Source organism: Manacus vitellinus, unplaced genomic scaffold (assembly GCF_001715985.3).
Source record: "Manacus vitellinus isolate BGI_N305 unplaced genomic scaffold, ASM171598v3 scaffold_83_pilon, whole genome shotgun sequence".
NCBI classification, from domain to species: Eukaryota; Metazoa; Chordata; class Aves; order Passeriformes; family Pipridae; genus Manacus; species Manacus vitellinus.
In genome coordinates this window covers 712,331-733,098 of record NW_021940836.1, presented here as the reverse complement: position 1 = coordinate 733,098, position 20,768 = coordinate 712,331, and the positions used below count along the sequence as shown (strand labels likewise).

The 20,768-nt window shown below is 45.7% G+C and overlaps 1 protein-coding gene across 1 annotated transcript; it reads right to left on the bottom strand.

The window, feature by feature from the left end:
- Positions 1-12,330: 12,330 nt before the first annotated feature.
- LOC103755227 (solute carrier family 2, facilitated glucose transporter member 3) lies at positions 12,331-20,762 on the bottom strand. Its single transcript, XM_029964892.1, has 10 exons — positions 20,704-20,762; positions 17,671-17,766; positions 16,223-16,383; positions 15,696-15,936; positions 15,361-15,523; positions 14,542-14,729; positions 14,073-14,177; positions 13,568-13,669; positions 13,112-13,315; positions 12,331-12,606 (listed from the first exon to the last, which is right to left on the bottom strand). The coding sequence occupies exons 1-10, from the start codon at positions 20,716-20,718 to the stop codon at positions 12,391-12,393; spliced, it is 1,491 nt and encodes a 496-aa protein (XP_029820752.1). The 5' UTR covers positions 20,719-20,762; the 3' UTR covers positions 12,331-12,390.
- Between the last annotated feature and the right edge of the window lie 6 nt (positions 20,763-20,768).

Here is a 20,768-nt window from a genome sequence, read left to right as displayed (position 1 = left end):
TTGCTAAACTTTCACCCTGATTGTCCCTTCTTCCAACAGGGTTGCTCGGGTCAAAAGCCTGGAGAAGACAATGCACACTGGCACAGCTTCTTGCTGCACCCAAAATACCCAGACACCCCTCCTCTCCTTATCTGTGCCATCCTCCTCCTTGTTCCTGTATTCTCCTACCTCTCATCTCTGACCTGTCAGAACAAGTGCATAGATGCTCCAAACAAGTGCTGTGTCTTGTAGCATTGCTGTCTGCTTTTGACCAGCAGGCTTAACACTGCGCCTTCATATCCAATATATTTGCAAGCTCACTGATGTTTTTCCACTCTTCTCGTCAATTGCTCTCAAGCTCTGCTTTATCCACAGGATAAAGAGGCCTGGAGTACACCAAGTCCTGTTTCTAGCTGCTGAAACAAGATTAGCCTTCAGTATACCACTTACTTCAGAGCTGTTAGCATTTCTTTTCATTCCTACCATCTCAGTGTGCTTGGCAGCCATCTCTGTACACACAGAGCACTGTTGGATGGACATGAAAGAACTGCTTTGGAGGGAGCATGGTGACAAAAAGACAAAGGCTGTTGGGTGACAGCAAGTGCTGAGTTGCACATTCTTGGTGGATATAGGCTAGAGTTTATTTACATCTCTGCCTCCTAGCTGTCTGCTCCCAATCCACCATGTAGTCATGATCCCATCACTAAAAAGTGGGGTCTCACACCAAGACACCTAATAGCTAGCTAAAACTACCTGGTGGCCACTCCACCTCACTTTGTTCAGCTCCACTCATACCCACCCTGACTTTCAAGGATTCTCCTATAAAAGGTCTTTTGCCTTCAGAGAGGAAGTGGTTCTGACCACTAGTCACTGCATACTTCTTCCCTCTCCTTATTACACACAGCTCTCTCCTGTCTCCTGCTTCAGCTGCTAGACACATTGCCGGCAAGTGACATGTTCTGGGTATAAGATAATCCTTCTGGCTAGTTCACCGCTTCCTGCCAGCTCCAGGACTCCATTCTGGAATCACTCTGCTAGGCCCTCTGCTGCATAATCTCTCAGTGCTTTACTCCATTGTATCCTTCCTTGGTTTCCTCTTACTCTGTTCCCTAAACATCATATTCAGTTTCAATTCAACCAGCTCCATGCTGGCTGCTCTGAGGCAGAGGAGAGTGCTGCCGGGCTTTGAGAATGTGTTGTCCTTCTGTGTGGACAGCCTCCTTTTTGTTCACATTCAAACAACACCAGGGAAGAAAGGTAGGTAACTGTTTGTGTCCCAGAAATCCACAGTTGCAGTTGTGCCATCAGTCACTCTTCCACTGATTTGCAGCATCGGAGAGTTGTAAAAAGACAGTGACACAGTATCAGCAACTATTGACCCTGAGTGAAAGACAGCATCTTTAAACTATTTTGTTGTGCAGGGGGTCTGGTAGTTTTGTATGAAACCTATCCTGGCTATGGAAGGAGTTTCACAATGAATTCAAGTGCAAAAAGCAGATATGCAAGTAGTAGAAAAAAAGATTGGCTAAGAAGAAAGAGGATGGAAGCACTGCTTGGGTACTGAAGGACAAAATCAGAAAGGCCTCTCAGAGCCCAGCTGGAGTAAAAAGTTTCATGGGATAGGGTGGATGATGAAGGGGATTCTGTAACTATCCTAGTAGCCAGTCCAGGGAAAATCCAGGTCTGCTGCTGAGGAATGGGTGGACAAACTAGTGATGGATGCCTCAGCCTTAGATGAGGTTGAAGTACTCAAAGCCTTTCTTGCAATAGTCTGTAGAAGCAAAGCCTGTTCCCAGATTTCCAGACATATCATAATGGCTTGGAAAATTGAGGGATAGCCAGGTGTAGGGCAGCAGCAGACTTGATACTACTTAGAGAGGCTGAATTTATTACAGTGCATGAGATTGCATAGAATACACTTCAAGGGTGCTAGGACGTATTCAAAACTGCCTGGTGTGATTATAAGATCAGAGTCTTTCATCTGTCTTCCCTGACAACTGGAAAAAGGTTAACATTGCCCTCAAGCAATCAAGATGACTTGGTGAGCCCCAGACCAGCTATTCTTACCTCAGTGCTATGTCCTCTTGGCACCCAGTGCCAAATGTGCCAAGGACAAAAATGTATTCGGGAAAGGTTGATACTGGTTTACCAAGGGCAAACTGACTGCCTTTTAAAATGACAGCACTGGCTGTATGTATTAGGGGAGAGCGGTTGATGTGATATACTTTGACAAGGGTTACCCTGTAGGCACAGCACACTCCTTTGGAAGGAGGGGGAGGTATGGCAGCAAACCACTACTCAGCATACTGGGAATTGGGAAGATGTAAAATATCACAGGGAGTGTGAATGACATCATCAGTAGATTAGCTCCTCCTAACTTCAGGTTGGTGTCCTGGCAATGTGACATTGCCCAAAGAGTGCCTTGAGCAACCTCTTCACACCCTCGCACAAGGTAAAATACATCAGAACGAGTAAGTGTTGCACCTACACCAACTGATTTTTCAATAAAATATTCTGTAGCACTGAACATTGACCTGGAGGCAAAGGTAAAGCTAGATGGACTACACAAAGCCATAATCAACTGACCAAATATCAGCAGATTTCTCCTAACCCTTTAGGGAGAAATATCTGGAAACAGAAGAAGCACCCCACATCTATTGCCACTACATGCTTCTGATGTTCTGTTGATATACATCCCCTAAATGTTGTTTTTCTTGAGCATGTAATTTGCCCATGAAATATTTGGCATCTCCATGAAGCCGGAAGATATGTCAATGGAGAATTCCTAACTAGGGAGACAGGGTGAGGAAGAAAGTCTTCATGCTAGCTTCAGTTCATGCTTAATGGTCGTGGGCTATTCCTTAAGAAAAATACAAGAGTGCATGTATCTAAGCAGAAGCTGCTGGGCCCACTAGCCTGTTCTGGTACAGTGATGGCCATGCTGGGAGAGCCAAGAGGATGCTTCAGTGCAGAAGGCGAAACTAAGAGAGCAGGCCATACAGGTTGACTAGCATTTTTCTGTGCACTGGGGTGTGGAACAGGCTTAGAGCGATACTGGAAGAGGTGGGTCAGACACTGTGAGGTAGAATGACAAAGCGCAGCATACAAATATCTGCAGGTTAATATGGATCTGGAATGGCTGGAGATGAGACCCCACAGTAGCTACTGGTCCATTTTCTGCCCCATGTGACAGGGTGCTTCAAAGAACGAGGCATTGTTGTTTCCTTACTGCAAAAAAGCCCCACATTCAGATTTCTGTCTCAGTCCACTGAGAATGAGGAGCTCACATAAAAGGTACAGACAGGAAAGATAGAGAGAAGGAAGCCTATGGCTCTCACTTCTAGGGTGATCAAGGCAGAACGGAAAGCCCCAGGCAGCAGGATTATTTTGGAGGAATAATTGATTTTAATAGGCAAATAGAGAGAAGGGGACAGAGTAGAATCATGAGAAAGTCTTCTCTGGTATTGAGAGCTTCCCACAATTCACTCATAAACTCACCACCTGTCCCTCTTAAGCTTCTGTTACAGGGACACTACTTTTCTTCACAATAAGCACAGATCTAGCTGCTAAGCACTCGTGTTCAGTCCTGCCTCACTCCCTGAGACACTGCTTCCTCTCTGCTCATGACACTAGTGATAACAACATAGATACCTATGGCATTGAGCTCTGAGAATACGGTGTTGGCATTGAGGTTGGAAAAGATGCTAATGGGTTACATGCAGCTGGTCTTTGTGTCTGTCTGATTGATTCTTCTGTTGTCTCATTTATCTCCTCCAAGAGGATATCATCACTTCTCAGACCCTGGAATTATGTAAGAAAAGAGATAAAAACATTTCTGAGGGTTTCGTATCCATCTGTCATGGTTTCAATGTGAATCAAGGGGGCAGAGAGTGGAGCATCATTTCAGATTGTGTTATTTTTAAAAATGGGAGCAATAGGAAGTCTGGTTTAAGCACAGAAACACCTCCTATCCCAACTGCATTTTTAACGCCCTACCTTGAGCAAGCAAACTGTATCTGTGCAACCAAAGTGTTCGCACCCACAAACCACACATCAGATATTTCTTTTATCTCAGAAGAAAGACTGGACTCATTAATATGAGTCTCAACTGGGTTTTGCAGTGTTGGTGGGAAACCACTTCAAACATGGTTTTCATGGTTGTGCTCCAAAAACCTTCCTGGAAGCACCTGGTTCAGAGAGCATGGGGACAGAACAGTACAACCCCTTTGGCTCCCAGATCTTCCATTCACCTGGCATGTCCTGCAGTCCTTGGCACTAGTACCAGGGAGAGTACAACCCCTTTCCTTTGTGCCCCTCTTTCATCACCTTGCCCTTCCACATCAGGGAAGATAAGGAAATGATGAGCTGGGCTATGCCTCTGCAGTCTCTGTGTCGGGGCACTGCACAAGCAAATACACCTTATGACTGCATATCTGATGCCAAGTGAGTGTGTTTGGGACTGTTGCTGTGTCCTTTTGGGCCTCCGGTCCAGAGAAGGCTGCCAGTGAACTGAGGTGTGTCCAGCCTGCTCTCCTGCCCCAGTTCATGTTGTAGTGGCTGCTTCTAGCTCCCAAGAGCTGTCAGCATTTCCAGGCATGGGTCCCACCTTTCCCTTCCTACCAACCCTCTCAACAGAATTCACACCTTTAAGGCTTCCTATGAGCTTTAGATTTTCTCAGTCTGTATTTTTAAAGTGTCGCTAAATTTTCCTGACCCTGACTTCAGCAGAACAAAATGTATTCTCTTAGTTCAGTTTAGTTCACAAAAAGTTAAGTCCCAGTCAAGGAAAAAAGCTAAAACTATCTTCTCAAGAGCCAACACCGTGCAGTAAATCTGTGCTAAAGCTTAATTTCTAGCCAGCCCTGATGTCCATGTTTTGGCTGCTCTGTCCTCACACACATAGCTAGTCAGGAACTGGACTTTCCATTCACAAGGAAAAATGTTTGTCTTTATTTCTCTTTTTCCCCTCTTTGTTTTCTTTATTTTGTTTGGAGGTTTTGGTTGTTATTTGGGATTTTGTTTTGTTTTTATTTTCGGGATGGGGGGTGTGTGTTTTGATTTGGCTTGGTTTCAATTACATTTAGAAAAAGGTATCAGACTTGCTTACAGAAAAAAATTGCTCTAAATGATGTGTTTGGAAACACCACAGATTTACACTAATATGATGGGTTTTTTGTTTTGTGTGTGTGACCAGAGCATTACAACACACCCCATTACCTCTCAGCGATGGATGATCACTGTGAATGATACTCTTGCATCAGAACGAGAAAAAAGGCAGAGCATAAAGGAGGTGTGATGCTGCTCCCTCACTCTCCTGAAGTTTTGTCTCTGGCATGAAATGAGGAAGCTGGAAAGGACTTCTCTCAACACTTCTGCCCTGGTGGTTTTCCTGAGCTGGACAAGCCCCTGCAGGTTTCAGTGCAGTGGTGGTGTCTGTCCACACTGGGCTTGGCTGACATTGGCCTTGTCCGGCTCTGTTTGTCAGAACCTTGTCTTACATTACCTAACACAGGTAGGAAGGTGCCTCTGCTTTGTGTTTATGGTAAGGCTGCTTCTGATATGCCACTCTGATAAGTTTAGTCCAGCTGAACCAGCTGTATCTTGCATGCCCATCAGTTTTCCCTGCCTGTGGCCCTTGAGAGGCATTTTTAGTGCCATCTTTCAAGCAAACAGAACTCAGTCTTTGTGGACCAAGAGGTGAGGTCCTACTGCAAGGAACACTGTGACGGACACAGCTATTTGTTTCAGCTGCAAAGATACTCGTGGACATGCACGGTGGAGGTGACACCTCTATTTCTCTTTCCCTGAAGAACTGATGACCCCTTGCCTATGAGTCATAAGTTACTGGAGTACTATTGGGCTTCATTTTATTTTGCATACATCTCAAGGGCCCATATCTTGATGCTGTGCCTGTTGCCTTTCTACCACACGTTGTCTTCAGTCTTTCTTTTCCTCAATTTCTCACCTGCTTCTGTCAAAGTTTACATTTTTCTCTCTCAGCCCTGTTCCACCTTTTCACACTTATGCATGCCTCATCTTCCTTCCAGATCTTGGGGATCTTTTAGCTTGCATCACATTCCTCCTTCAGAGAAAAGAAGGTTGAGTGGAGACCTCATAGCACCCTTCCAGTGTCTGAAGGGGTACAGTGAGGATGGAGAGGGACCTTTCATCTGAAACTGTAGCGATAGGACAATGGAGAATGGCTTCAGACTGAAAGAGGGGAAATTTAGGTTAGATATATGGAAGAAATTCTTTACTGTGACAGTGGTGAGGCACTGGCACAGGTTGTTCAGAGAAGTTGTGGCTGCCCCATGACTGGAAGTGTTTAAGGCCAAGTTGGATGGGGCTCTGAGCAACTTGGTCTAGTGGAAGTTGTCCCTGCCCACAGCAGAGGAGTTGGATCTAGGTGGTCTTTAAGGTCCCTTCCAACCCAAACCATTCTATGATTCTGTCTTCAGAGGTCAGCAACCCACCATTCTCTTTTTACTGATTGCTTCACTACATCCTCATAGTCTTCACTGTTTCTCTTCTATATTCAGACACCTATGGGCTCTTCCATACATATCAATGTCTGCTGTTACACTGCTGTGTCCATGTCCCTCCACACCTTCACCACTGATGCCAGCCTTCATCCTCTCCTGGTTCTGGGTCCTTTTGCCTTCCTCAGTGGAAAATTATTCTGGTTGCTGTGTCCTAAACCTTGAGGACTCTTTAGGTCATAGACTTGCATCATAGCCTAGGGTCAAAGAAGAGTTATGAGGTTAAGACTGTCGTTGTGAGCTTTGATCCATACCAGAGAGAGCACTCTGAAAGAAATAAGCAAAGCAAAGGGGCAATAAAGCTAGTCCAGACTCCAAAGAATTTAATGTAAAAAGTTAAAAACAAGATAATATGGCAGAAAACAAGATAATATGGCAGACAATAGCAGTTGGTGACAGGAATATAAAGGAAGCAAAAAACATCTGAGTTTGTTTGTGATGGAGATGCAAATTTGTTGATGGAAGGCAAATTTGTTCATGATGGAGAAGACTAAAAAACAGGATGAAACAGAGATCAGAGATGAAAGGTCGGGTGCTGTTTGATCAGGTTGATCACTGTATGGGTGACCAGTTACAGGTTCAGTACGTGATCTGCAATGGTCCCACACTGCATGTCACAGTGACTGGTGCACCAATGTGACTGCCTTACATAAATCCATGTGCCCATTTGCTAAACAGAAAACAGTTGTGCAACACAAGCAGAAAACAGACTTAGCAGGTCAGTCATGTGTCTATCAGGCATGCTAAAGCTGTGTCTTATGGAAAAGGAAGAGACAATTCTTGTAAACACTGTAATTCAGTGAGATATAGCATAGAAACAAGATTTATCACAGCAAGTGAATTATTTTAGAAGTTACACAGTCTGTCTCCACTAGAAATGGCATACTTTCAAGTAACACCTATTAAATTGCCTTAGCGATAGATATTTTAGGAAACAATACAATTTTCTTTCCTCGTCTAAGACAGGCTGAGTGATGTCTTTCACAGCAGCATGCTATGAAGATAACTGCCTTTTGTCTGGTAACTCACAGTGTAAGGACAGAGCCAGGCTAAAGCGTAAGTGACAGACCACAGACATGTACCCCAGGTTTTCCAGTAAGCATCTCTCATGTCTTCAAAGAATCCTTCTAAAAGTGCAGAAAACATTAGAACTGCGTTCTTGGTCACATCTATAGAAAGCCTGAAAAAAAGCCAAGGACACGTAAGTTTTCTGCACAGCAAACTGTGTTTGATTTACCTGCTGTCAGGATCTTTCTCATGATGTGTACAGCATGAGAAAACATTGTACTGAGTCACCTCCTGCTGCTGCTCCATCACAGCCCATCATAATGGCATTAGCAGTGTGTCCACACCTTCCTTCCTCTCAAATGAAACCTATGATGGCACAGTCCCCCACCACACTAGTAAATGTTCCTTCTTGGAGTAGCCCTCAAAGAAAGGCTTAGCAACTTTGCTTGGAGGTAAGACTGCAGTTCTGCTTGGGCTCTCATCCAGATTTGTTCCCAAGGGAGAAGCAGCCCCAGCTCCTGAAATGTCTGGAACTCAAATGTGCTCTTTTTAGAGTACAAAATCAAATATAAAGATTTGTGCACTGGGCATGCATCAGTGAAATCTACCTCCAATAAAATGTGGGTTTTGTTCTTTTTTTTTTTTCTCCCCCCACATTTCTTCTCACAGAAATAAAATGCTATTTTTGCCTGGTACACAAATATGTTCATCACAAATAGCACAAGCAAAAAGTGACAAATATTGTCAGTGATGCTGTGACACTCTATCATGCTCTAGCCTGTAAAACAGCACTGAAACATTTGATGTGGCTGATGTCACTTGTGACCTTTGGGGGCCTTCTCTTGTCAACTCAGCAGTAGTTTCACTCTTTGAAGGGTTCTCCAGTGACTCATTTCTGTGGGGGATTGTGGAGGCCACAAGAACTGCCTACATGCTCACTTGGATGTGATGAACAGTTTCAACTGAAAACAACCCATTTTCACACATTGAAACCATTTAAGTGCAAACAGGTTTTCCTTTTGAAGCTTCCTTACAATTTTCAAAAATAACCAGATCTAAAACAAAGCCTCATTTATCACAAAAACTACACAAAACATTAATTTAGAGCTCAGTGAATCACAGGCTTTGGTCCCAAGTGAATTTGCTCTTTGCTTCCTATTTTGACAAAGAAAACCGAAATATTAAGAGTTAAGTTTGAGCTAGATATGCTTATGAGTTTGGATGGCTGGGCTTTATTTTTTTAGCTCAGCTAGAATTGAAAAACAATCCTAGACATATTAGCCCAGAGCACTCCCCAGCTCCAAGGCTGGTTGCATACCAAACTTAGCAAAACACAGGCCAGGAGCATGCAGCAGCCAGTAACGTCAGGCTTCAGAAAGTCTATACTGGATCTCTGTTATGCTGAGCTTTTTCAGACTTTAGATTATTCCCTACTGTTTCCTCACTGCAGCCTGCTGACTCCAGAGCCATATTAGCCAGAATCCTGCTCTAGGGTACTCTGGGTTTTGTCATCTTTTCCTTCCTCTAACTTCAGTCCATCCTCCTCCTCCAAAGGATATTTTATTTCCACATTTTTTTGATGAACTGTTCCTATAGTTTCTGCCAAAAACACAAGCATTGACTTTTTGGACTTGTTAGATAGCTGTAGGGCAGGAAAAGGAGAACTTGAGAATAGGTGGATGCCCAGTACTCCCTAGGCAAGAGAGCCATGGGTGAGAGCAGTCCAGACCCAATAGTGGGCCACAGAACACCACAGTCCCTGAGCTGTAGGATCAGCTTTTGGGAACTGGCTTGCTCTGTTGGGCAGTGGGGTTTTCTCTTCACAACACATGGGCATGATGTCAGAGGAGGACATAAAGGTCACTTGCCAGACAGAGGGAGCAAAGCATCAGCTACAGGAAAAGGGGTCTCTTCTTCACCCTCCTAGCACAGAAGTTGAGGACCACAGCAAGAAGAGAGCAGGGGTAGAAATCTCAGGTACTTTATCTCCGGACAGGATTCATAACCTCCAACAACATCCCTCTCCCTGTTACTGAGAAACACTGGGAAAGTATTTGTAGGCAAACAAAAGGATTTGGGTAAACAGGAAGCAGAGATGCACACCTTTTTAGTTTAAAAACTCCTAAGGAGTAACAGTAAGGGAATTAAAGGTGATTTGCATGGAGGTTGAGAGGAATTACCATTTCCACTTGACTAAAACAGCAAAGAGTGCTGAGCTAGCCAAAAAGGTTGCAGGGTTGATGCGGGTGACATTTCAGGGTATAGTCCCAGGCTGTGATAAAGGAATAAGAAACAGAAGACCTACAAGGTAAAAGCAAGATCCAAATCAGACACTTATTTAATATTTTTTATTTCAAAACCAGGAAACAACCACATTAATAAGCATATAAAATCCATCCAAAATATTCACAATGCTGTTACAGAAAAAGAAAATAACGAAGAGATACCATGTGAGAAAGGCCTACACATTTCGGTCCAAGCCAACACACATCTGATGCAAAGTATGGAATGCTCTTATGCACAGCCATAGGGGTAATTTCCTAACATACAGATACTCCATATAGAAATATCATGTCTGGAAGTGCTGGAGGGTCAAAGGAAGGGCACAGAAATCTGTGTAACTGAGTCAAAATGTCAAAGTTGGGAAAGAAGTCTTATATAATACTTCTGAGAATAAATATCTGGCATGTAAGCCTGATAAAAAGCTAGGTAAAATTGGATGTAATACAACTGCACTGTGCAAAGCTGGGGTATTTCAAATTAATTCACAGCAGCAAATTTAACTGATCTCTGCAACTGTATCATATTAGGGAAGATAGAAACATCATCACTAGTTACTGAAAATGTCAGACAGACCCCCCAGAATATACATCAATGGGAACTTCTCTAACCTGTTCTGAAGCAGTATGTTGGTAAGAAAGCTTGGGCTATCTATGCTACAAAAGTCTTGCTGTCCTTCCTACCTTTCTGAGCCTTTCCTCCTTTTACCCAACTTGGACTCCGTGAGCTTGCGTCTCTTCTATCAAATCCAGTAATGAATTCCAGCAGGTAGACCTGAGTTTGATCAAGTCCAAAACTGCAGACTAGATGCAGACTTCATCTTAGAGCAGGAGTTTAAATTGGACCTACCTCTGTGCTACCTTTAGACAGCTTGTGCAGGCCTGGACAGGCACAGGCCTGGAGTCTCTTGACAGAGCAGTGCAGTCACTGAAGTAAAGCTCCCACCCCTTGACTGCAAGTATAACCTACGTGCTACTTTTTGCCTACCTGAACTGAACTGTGCTAGCCAGAGTGCACGCACACACACTCTCAACTGCCCAGCAGTATGACAAGTGGGGATACCAACGTTTTCTGATGTACAATTACTGTCTGCCACATCCCTTTTAACAGAGGCACTATTACAGAGCTGTACACACCTACACAGCACGCTGCTGAGCACCACATCATCATGCAGATATTCCAGAGAGGATACATGGGGCAAAAACATTAGGTCTGCAACCAAGCAGGGGACTGAGCACTACAGACCTTTCATACTGCTAAACTAGCAACTTCCAGTACCTCTGTTCTCTAGTCCTGCATGTCTACTTTTATGAACTTACATGTACCATAACTGACCATGCCTGTGTCCAGAAGGGTCATGCTACATGCCTCTGTAATATTTATAGGAACAACTGCTAAGAAAAATATAGCTTTGAAAAATAATTTGTCCTTGCACGCCTTTAAGTAACAATCTGCAAATTTCAGACTTTATGACCTATTAGAATACAACAGAAAAGCCAAAAAGAAAATCAAGAGAAGGCAGGAAAAGTTACTTTCTGGTTAGCAATCACCACCCTCAATCATCCATAGAATGCTTAAAACCATGTCTGAAAATATAATCTAACAACACTCATTGTAAGCTCCAATATCACTTCCTAATGAACACTTGGGAACAGTTATTTAAAATAGCCACCAAAAAATCCCTAATAACAGAGATTTTGGTGGAGAAACATACCTCTTCTCACAAGTACACAATTCCTTGAATTTCTTTCCAGAGGGCACAAATAACTTAAAGGTAATGTGCATAATTGGTTCTGTTGTACATACCACCCAAAATGATCTCTTTTTTAGTACCACATTCCTCCTTTACAGTCCTTATTGCGCCTCAAGTCTACAGCATCTTTTGTTAGAATAGCTATTTCTCTTAAACTTCCTCAATTTCTTTATCTGTACATTTTTGTACACCATTAAAAAAATAAATATTTACAAAGTGACATACAAATAAATAAACTGAAGTAAAAGTATGCTTTCAGTTTGTCTATACAAAAAAAAATAAAAGAGCAGGAAAAATATGCATGTGACTTGGTCCCCTTTTACCTGAGGCTAAAAAAAGTGCACACTGGATAGGAAAAAGCAACCTGGCTTTTTGGTAGGCTTGCTAAATTCCAGTGTAACACTGTACACACGCACACAAGATAGACTCAAAGGGCTGGGGACTTGTTTAGCGGGTCACTTTAACTCACTACAAAAATAGTAATTCAAATACATAATGGTCACTGTGTGCATAAGTATGTCAACCCCAAATGGCAATTTGATGTGAGGAAAGCAAAAAACATTGCCAGCTCTTCTCTGTTCTCCTGGTGTTTGACAGGAAAGATGAGATTATTTTTGCAAGTGCCAGGTGCTTTCCAGTATGGCAGACCACCCATATCAGATTCGATTAATGCTGGTAAGCCTGGCACAATGGGCAAGCATGTGGGTGAAAAGAAGAAAATAGCAGCAATTGAGGAGGGGAAAAATGTCCCAGTTCTCATGGTTTTCTTTACTTATTCCTTTAATGACTCTTTAGGCATGTGAGAGTTGAAGAATGGGTGTTTCACAAATCTTAGGCAACTTCTTTGTTAGGTCGTATGCTGTTCAGCTCCACCATGGGGTTCTTCTCTAAAGGGGATGTAGGGTTGGATGCTGCTCGTCCTTCAAAGCCCCTGGAGATGTCTTCAAAAGTCCTGCCCTTGGTCTCCGGCACTTTGAAGAACGTGAAGACAAAGAAGATGACCAGGAAAACGAGGAAGATGAGGAAGACATAGGAGCCACACAGTTTCTGCAGGGAGGACAAAAGCAAGAGGTTTTGATTTGAAAATAAATCTAAATGCAAGGTCATTTGCCATTGACAGGTCAAAATTCCAACACATTTCTCCAACAATGCTCTTCTTCTCATCGATGTTTTTTAAAATTAAATCAGGTTCCTGTGGGCTTCTGAAAGACTTTAATGTTCCTAGGGGTGACCAAAATTGAGGCTTTTAAAGGGAAAGCCTTGATGTGCTAACAGAGATGACTCTTTCAACTATTTGCAAGCTTCAAGCAGTTGAGACACCAGAATATAAGGTGAGCAATGGCACTTCAGTAACAATCTAAAGACTGACTCAGGGACCTCCGGATTCACCAGCCCTCTGCTCAAAGCAGTGACAGCTTCCAGGAGAGGTCAGGTTATTAAAGGTCACACAGTCATGTGCTGGAAGTCTCCATGGACGGAGATTCTACAGCCTTTCTGGACACCTATTCCAATGCTGCAGTGCTCCCACAGTGCTTTATAAACCAGGACTTACCTCTGCATAGGGGAAGAGCATTCCCACCAAGAAATTGGAGGTCCAATTGGAACACCCAGCCACTGCCATGGCTGCAGGCCGTGGGCCCTGGCTGAAGAGTTCTGCCACAATGAACCATGGGATAGGGCCAGGGCCAATCTCGAAAAGAGCCACAAAGCCAAAAGTGGCAACAATGCTGATATATTTGATCCATTCCAAAATGTCCTGCAAGGGAACAAAATACAATCAGCTGCAGTTTGAGGCAAACATGGCACAGCACAATGCCAACTCCAGTGTCACAACTTTCTCAGCTGCACTGTGAACACTGTAGCAGTTTCCAGAGTTAGAAAATCACGCTCCCTACTGCACACTCATGTACAGCCCCAGCTCTACCTGCCCTACAGCACAGCACTGCAGATGTAAAGTCTTATAGGTCCCCTGCTGGGGTCACCATGAATAAGAACACTGTTTACTCACCTTCAGAGCTAAAGCAATAGTCATAACAGCAGCACACACAGCCATGCCAGCCAAACCAACTAAATGGAGGGTCCTGCGCCCTGCACGCTCCACCAGGAAGAGCTGGAAAAAGGTTAGAAGAAAAATCCATTACTTTGGTAGCAAAAGTATGACAGGCTCCCTTGCTCAGTGTGTCCTGCACCTCTTTTCTCATCTGCCTATAGTCCTCAGTGACAGTGGTGATCTCAGTTCAGGTCACCAGACTACTCCATCCTCAGCACAAGTTTTTCCACTCTGGTTCTTGCTGCTGCTTTCTCTCATCACTTTTCCCCCACTCCTTTTTTACCTTTCTTTTCACCTAGGAAAACAATACCTCTTTCTGCCCACCTCTCCTCCCACAAATGCCTTTGATTAATTCTTTTCTTTGCTCCTACAGGTCATTGCCTAGCTCAATGCTTTGCCACAGCCACTGGCTACTTGTCTTTAGTCACATCTCTTAAAGAGGCCCAGGCCTCCTTCCACTCACCGACACAACAGTGAAGACCGTGTTCACCACGCCAGCTCCAATGGTGGCATACACAGGTTGTTTGATACCAGCTCTTTCAAAAATCCCAGTTGAATAATAGAATACCTGGGAAGAGAAGCAAAAGTTGGACACAGTCATGATCCCATGTCTGAGAGCATGTCCCTCATTCTCTGCCTAATTGGCTTGCACATCCCAACAGGGAGTTTCTAAGCAGCACTCCACAGTTCCAGTCACGGTTCATTCACTTGGTGCAAGGTTGCAGTGTCTTGCCACAGTGTGCGTGGGAAAAGTGAAAGCCAATACAATATTCACCTTCCATCTCAGCCATCTTTGCCATATCATACAACAGTGACCTCCAGTCAAGGCACAAAGAGGTTTTTGGAGGTACAGTTCTCTCTGCATCAGTGGCAAGTGCAAGTTTAGCCATAGATAAGGGAGGCCCAGCAGATGGGACAGGAAGATAACTCACAGCATTGATGCCTGAGAGCTGTTGGGAGAGCTGCAGCATGATGGCAATGATAATGGCTTGACGATAGTTTGGAGAACGGAAGAGCTCTGGCACAGTGGCTTTTTTTTCTTGGGACATTTTAGCACTTTCTTCTTTCATCTCCTGGATGTCTTGAGACACATCTTGTGTACCACGGAGCTTCTGGAGAACTGGAGGGAGGAATCAAAAAATGTCAGGCATAATACTCAGACCTACCGGCCATGGGTGCGTGTCTGTATCCTGCCCTGCTATTTCAGGAAGGGCACAGCAGGAAGAGTGGAACACCTGCCAGCTGGTGTTTGGGCCTGTTACACGGGAAAGACCAAGCCTCTACATGCAGCCTTGCTCATCTTTTCAACCCAGGTCAGGGTGTTGTGATCAACATGGAAATCAGGCACAGGCCCTAGTCATGTTGATTGATCTCCAAGCTTATATTTGATCTCAAATTCTGTTCATGCTCTTACCAGAGCTGATCTCAGACCTCCAAGCTCCTTGTTAAATGTCATCCTATTTCCTGCCTTTCAGAAGGAGTGGCAGCAGCTCATCCTGCTGCTTCCCACCAGGCCAGGTGCCACTCCTCAAGTCTTAATCCCACCTGGAGCCTCTGTTGGGATGCCAGGTTTCTCATGCTTTCTGGCATTGGTGCAACCTAAAGGATGGGAGGGTACACCAGGCCTGATGCCCTCCAGGAGTCACACCCTAATCCACCACAGGCTCCAGAGTCAGACCTGGCCTCCCACTCAAGCTCAGTATAGGCTGGGAGCCAGAACACTGCCCTGCCCCTTCGAGATGAGTTCTTACCTGCTTGTGCTTTCTCTTCTTCCATCTTGTTGATCAATAGGAAACGGGGGCTCTCAGGGCAGAAAAGAAGACCCACGCACTGCAGGATTGCTGGGAGGACTGTGAACCCCAGAAGCAGTGGCCAAAGTGCTTCAGTCCCCATGATTCCATCAAGGCCAAATATCTACACCAAGAATTAGAGAGAAAGCAGAGTGATTTAAACACTTCAGTTCCTCGCTCCCACCCTAGTATTACAGGACCACATACTGCACCTGATGGCAAGTACAGCCCTCCTCACCCTCCCCCAGCCCTCCTTTCCCTCCCCCACGGGTATGAGCAGGTTGTGCCAAGCCTACCTGAGCCACCAGGATGCCCACAACAATGCCCAGCTGGTTGAGGGTGCCAAAAGCTCCACGGACACTGGTAGGTGAGACCTCACTGATGTACATGGGCACAAAGCCGGTGCAGAGACCACAGAAGACGCCAATAATGAAGCGGCCAATAATCAGCATCTCCACTGCCTTTGCTGCCTTAGAGAAGGCCATGAGAAGGCCACCAGCAAAGGCCAAGACATTCACCAGAAGCATGGAGTTCCTCCTGCCCAGGAAAAGATGTTAAGACTGAGCTTAAACTGCCAACAGGAAAATCACTGGGAGGAGGATAAACCTGACCATGATCTCCTGTCTCAGTGGTGGGAACAGAATAATACCCATTCAGCTCCTGCCTTGACCTGAAACCTTTCCTTTCTTTTTGCAGCCCACGTTCTTGCTTCATCCCCAGACATCTCCTCCTCCCTTCCGCTCACCTCTGCTCTCTTCCTCCCAAAACTGCATTGCAGAAGGGAAAAATACCCTAACAGATTGTATCCCCCATCCCAACTTACCTGCCAAATCTGTTGACAAACACGCTGACTGAGAAGGAGCCGATCATACCTCCTACTGAGAAGATGGCCACAGAAAGGGACCACAGGGACGTGAGGAGCTCTTGGGAGACAGCCCTCCCACTCCTATCTGACAGGGTTTTGTTGAAGAACGTCCGGATGATCTGCAAGAGATCAGGTGGAGACAGAGTTACAATCCAGAAGGAGGTATTTTGCACTGGGGAGAGGGCAGACTACTGTCTTTCTTGCTGCCATGAAAACAATAGACCCCCCCACTCAAAAAAAAAAAAATCAGCAGGCAGCAACAAGTCATACAAGGGGAAGATGAGGGTGCAGAAAGAGGAAATAGCATGATGAGGGAGAGATTGCTTCACTGAATTGGGGGGTGAGGGTGGGCAGGTGGGGTACACACAAGACAGCAGTGTTTATTAGGGAAAACAGGCTTATCTTCTGAGTATTTTGGATTAGGTGAGTCACTGGTGGTTCTCGGGAGGAGGTGTGAGACAGTTGGGAGTGAAAGGGAACAAGAAAACGTGAACAGAAAATGGAAGGGGACATTTCTGGCAATACCAAAACACTGGAAGCAGGGAGGGGCTTTCTGGTATGGACATTGTTAAAAGAGACACAAGGCTTCACTGAAGTAAGGCTGAAAAGCAGCATTATGTAAAACAACTCAACAAGGCCATGACGCTGATTTCAAAGGCATTCCCCCAGATAATGAGGGAAATTTTGCATGGGCTAGGGGGGACAGAGTGCCTGTCCCCAGCAGATGGCAGCAGGACATTATCTAGGGAGGACCAACCCCCATCCCCCATCCCGCTGGTGATGTGACATCTCTTCCCGGAGACAGGGTGGATGTGGTATTGGTGACTCAGTTCTTGAGAGAGGAACCATCTTAAAGTTACATGAAAACCACATCTCTCATTTTCTTCATCTCTCCTTTCTTAGGCTACAGTCATGAGATGATTTGGTCAGAGTGCCCAAGTCACAACTCTTTTGCAAGCACTGAATCTATACTTAACACAAGGAATGAATAAACAAGGAAAATAAAGAAACCTGAAATAAACTAAACTAGGGCAACTGTAATCCTTACCAACCCTCCACTGTTTTCTGCACACTGCTTGCTACATTCCTTCTGCCATGGCTGGTTTATTCTGACTCAAAATCGAAGTCGTTCACATTCCTCCACATACTACATATGGCAGATGGAGCCCTCCTGCCCTCCCCCCCCCCAATTACGAGAATTAACCTCTCTGTGTGCTCTTTCTCCTCCCCAAAAGTTTGCCCTTCCTGTCCATTGTTGTATTTGAAAGGGGACTTTAAACGTCTTATTGACTTCATAAACCAGAACCAAATTATAAGCTTGGATGACAGTCCCTCTCCTTTGTATACCTCTGTTTTCCCATCAGCCCCTCACTCATACCATCTCCCCAGCCCATTCTTGCTCTCACCTTCTCAGGTGCATTGATGACACCAGTGTTGTACCCAAACTGAAGAGAGCCAATGGCAGCAATGCAAACAGCATAGATAAGGGGTGCTGTGACTTTCTGTGGAGAGAGAAAACATTCAGTTAATTTGACTTTCTAATCAACTTGAGTTTCTCTTCAGCATGAACAGCAGCTGCACCTCATAGGTGCCATATGCAAGTGCACCAAGGGCCGGGAATGGCCTTTCATCCAGCAAAGGTAGGTACCTACCAGTAGCATCCCCTGGATCTCCCTCCCTGGAAAGGGAAATGCAACTGTACAGAAGGAAAAAGTTCTGTAGCTACAAGTGGGAGGCCTTGTCAGGGCCTCCCCTTTATTATCTCCCGACCTTTAACAACTATTCTCAGCTCATTAGTAATGAATACACTGGCTGCATTAGTAGCTGTTATTTTGGGTTGATCTGATTTACAGAAGCTTTTGCTGATCTCTGGCGTGTCATGAAAGAAGGGTCTAACTTTCCTGTGCCAGCTGACAAGTTCCCATAAACTGAGTCTCAGATCTGCCCATGAGCTACACTGGCAGTCACTCCTAACAGTTACAACACGCACTCTTCAGCAACAGGCTTGTTTTTCCCAGGCTAGAGCTTCCCAACCCTGCCCCAGGGCACCTGGCACAGCAGCCTCCCTCAGAGATGGCAACAGTTACTGCCAACCTTCCCGTTTATTTTTCTTGAAGCTGTGGCAATAGTTGATATTTTAAATGAAGCACACTCCCTGGAATTTCAGTATATGGCAATCTCTGTTAAATTAAAATAAAAACTGCTGAGCCCTCAGAGCCATGGAGAAAGCTGGAAGGTCCAACCCTGAGAAGTCTCACATACTGAGAAATGTGTCAGTGAAAAACATATGACATTTTATTCGTTTTTGAAGCTTGTGGCATTTAAGCCAGCTCCAAGTGAGGGAGGTGTGGGGGAGCAGGTGACTCAGGAGCTGGCGCTTAGGCCAACAGTGCTTGAGTTGGCACAATTTGGAAAGATCGTGTTTCCATCTCAGGAGGGATTGGAAGCTTTTCCAAAAATACTAACAGTCCCTTTTCCAAGACTTTCCAATTATTGTACTTATACTGGCAGAGTAGAGATAAGTACTTGGTGGGGCCTACTATCACAGCTCTTTCAGTCGCTCACTTTCTAGCCCAGCTCCAGTAGCGGCTCACAGAACTGCCCAGTTTTTGATAATAGCCTTCTTCCAGTGCTCATACCACCTTCACCAGTCTTTCAAGCCAAGCATGTATGTCCTTCTGGTCTGCACAACCCTAAGACGCCTACCAGTTCGGCCCCAGTAAACAGAAACTGAGGAAATTACTCTCGGGCATGGCTTCCTCCACCTACATCATGTAAATGTCTCAAGCTTGAGTTCTCTTCCTGCCGAGGTCAGTAATGGAGACAGAGGGGACAAGGTGCAGATGTTCACCGAGGTAGCATTCACACCTGAACACACCCTAGGCAGTCTAGGCATTCTCCATGGCACCCTGTGACTTCTCCCCTCATCTTTATCTCGAGAAAATTTGGCACAGAACCACAAGGACACAGCTCTTTCAAAGCATCTGGACGATGCTGTAAAAAGGCATTACAATATTTAAGCACTTTTAAGACCCCAGGCTAGGTCATCTTTAGTCAGTAGGTATAGTTAAACTGCGAACAAAAAAACCCATCTGCAACTCAAGAGCACCTTTCCCCCAGGACTCTGCTTTGTCATGGCTTGCGATGACCACAGCTGGCCTTTTGCTTCCGGTACCTTGCTTTGTGGGTACCCCTCACCTACATGGCACATACATAAGCTATAAGTTGTTCTGCCCTCCTTCATACTTCCTTCTCCTGGCTGTCGCCTGCTATTTGTCTCCTACCCAGCCTCCTACCACCCAGCCATCACGTGGCATGACCCATACCCTCCAATGAGCCAGGCCGTGATCCAGTGTATGGATCATTTGTTACTGTTGCAACTGCCTCACTCCCCAAAAGGCAAACAGGGAGCTCAGAAATAGTACAGCTCCACCCACTCTATCTAAAGGCTCAAGGCTGAGGTCTGTACACCAGCAAGGAATTCACACCAACCCCCTCTCTCCGACCACAGGCATCAGTAGCATTCGTTATCCAGGAGATGCTCCTCACCAGCTCCCCTCCGTCACCGAGTGGAACTCCAGAGCTGTACAACTTGTTGAGCCCAACGAGAGCAGCCTCTCTAAGCGACCTTGACCGGGCGCTCCCCTTTTCTCTGCCTCATCCTCTCGCACTGCCCCCATCTCCCCATCAATATGGCGATGCAAGGCCTCGTCCTTCCCCGATCCTGCTGTTCCCGTCTAACTATAATCCCCCGGCATCCCGCTCCGGGTTCCGCTGGGAATTTGCTGTCTCTCTTGGTACATTCAAACACACCACATCATGAGCTCACGCCACTGCTACACACCTCACTCTCAGCTGCAGATGAACTACGATATCGACAAATGTCCCCTTTTCTCCATAGGAGAAAGAAGGGAAAGATACACTTCGCCGCCTTCTTGAAATTTAAAAATGCCTTTATACATCATGCCACCACCAAACAAAATGCCTTTTATAACAACCCCCCTTCTAGCATCCTAAACCCTGAGACAAACCGAGTGCGGCGCTGCCAGCAAAACAAACCTCGTGATCAATACCCTAAAACCCGAACAGCATCATGTGCATCATCAGGCCACGCGCACGAAACCAAATCGATCCTGCGACCTACAGCAACCCGTTCCAAACTGCGCCCGCCCCCGCGCCCCGTCTCCCCTCCCGCAGATGGGGGTTTATTCCGAGCCACCCTCCGAAGGGGCCAAGCAGCGGCCCTGCCGGCACCACCGCCGCATCCATCTTCACTGAGACCAAGACACCCGGCGGCGGCGGCCACCGAGCCGACAACCAACCCCGGCCGCCCGCCGGTCGCGACAGCATCCCCGCTGCCCGGCCCTCCGCCGAAGCGCCCGGGTACCCGAGCGGCGAGGGGAAAGAGGACGAGAAGGACCCCGCGCTCCCCATCCCACCTTTTTGTCATCCATGGTCGGCGGCTCCCGGACAACGTCTGCGGGCGAACGGCCACCCGTCCCCA

Excerpts from the sequence above, each read along its gene's own strand:
- LOC103755227 (XM_029964892.1), bottom strand. Across the intron at positions 15,524-15,695 it reads TGGGCATCCTGGTGGCTCAG|ATATTTGGCCTTGATGGAAT; the intron begins GTAGGCTTGGCA and ends TTCTTGGTGTAG. Across the intron at positions 14,730-15,360 it reads AGAAGAGAAAGCACAAGCAG|TTCTCCAGAAGCTCCGTGGT; the intron begins GTAAGAACTCAT and ends TCCTCCCTCCAG.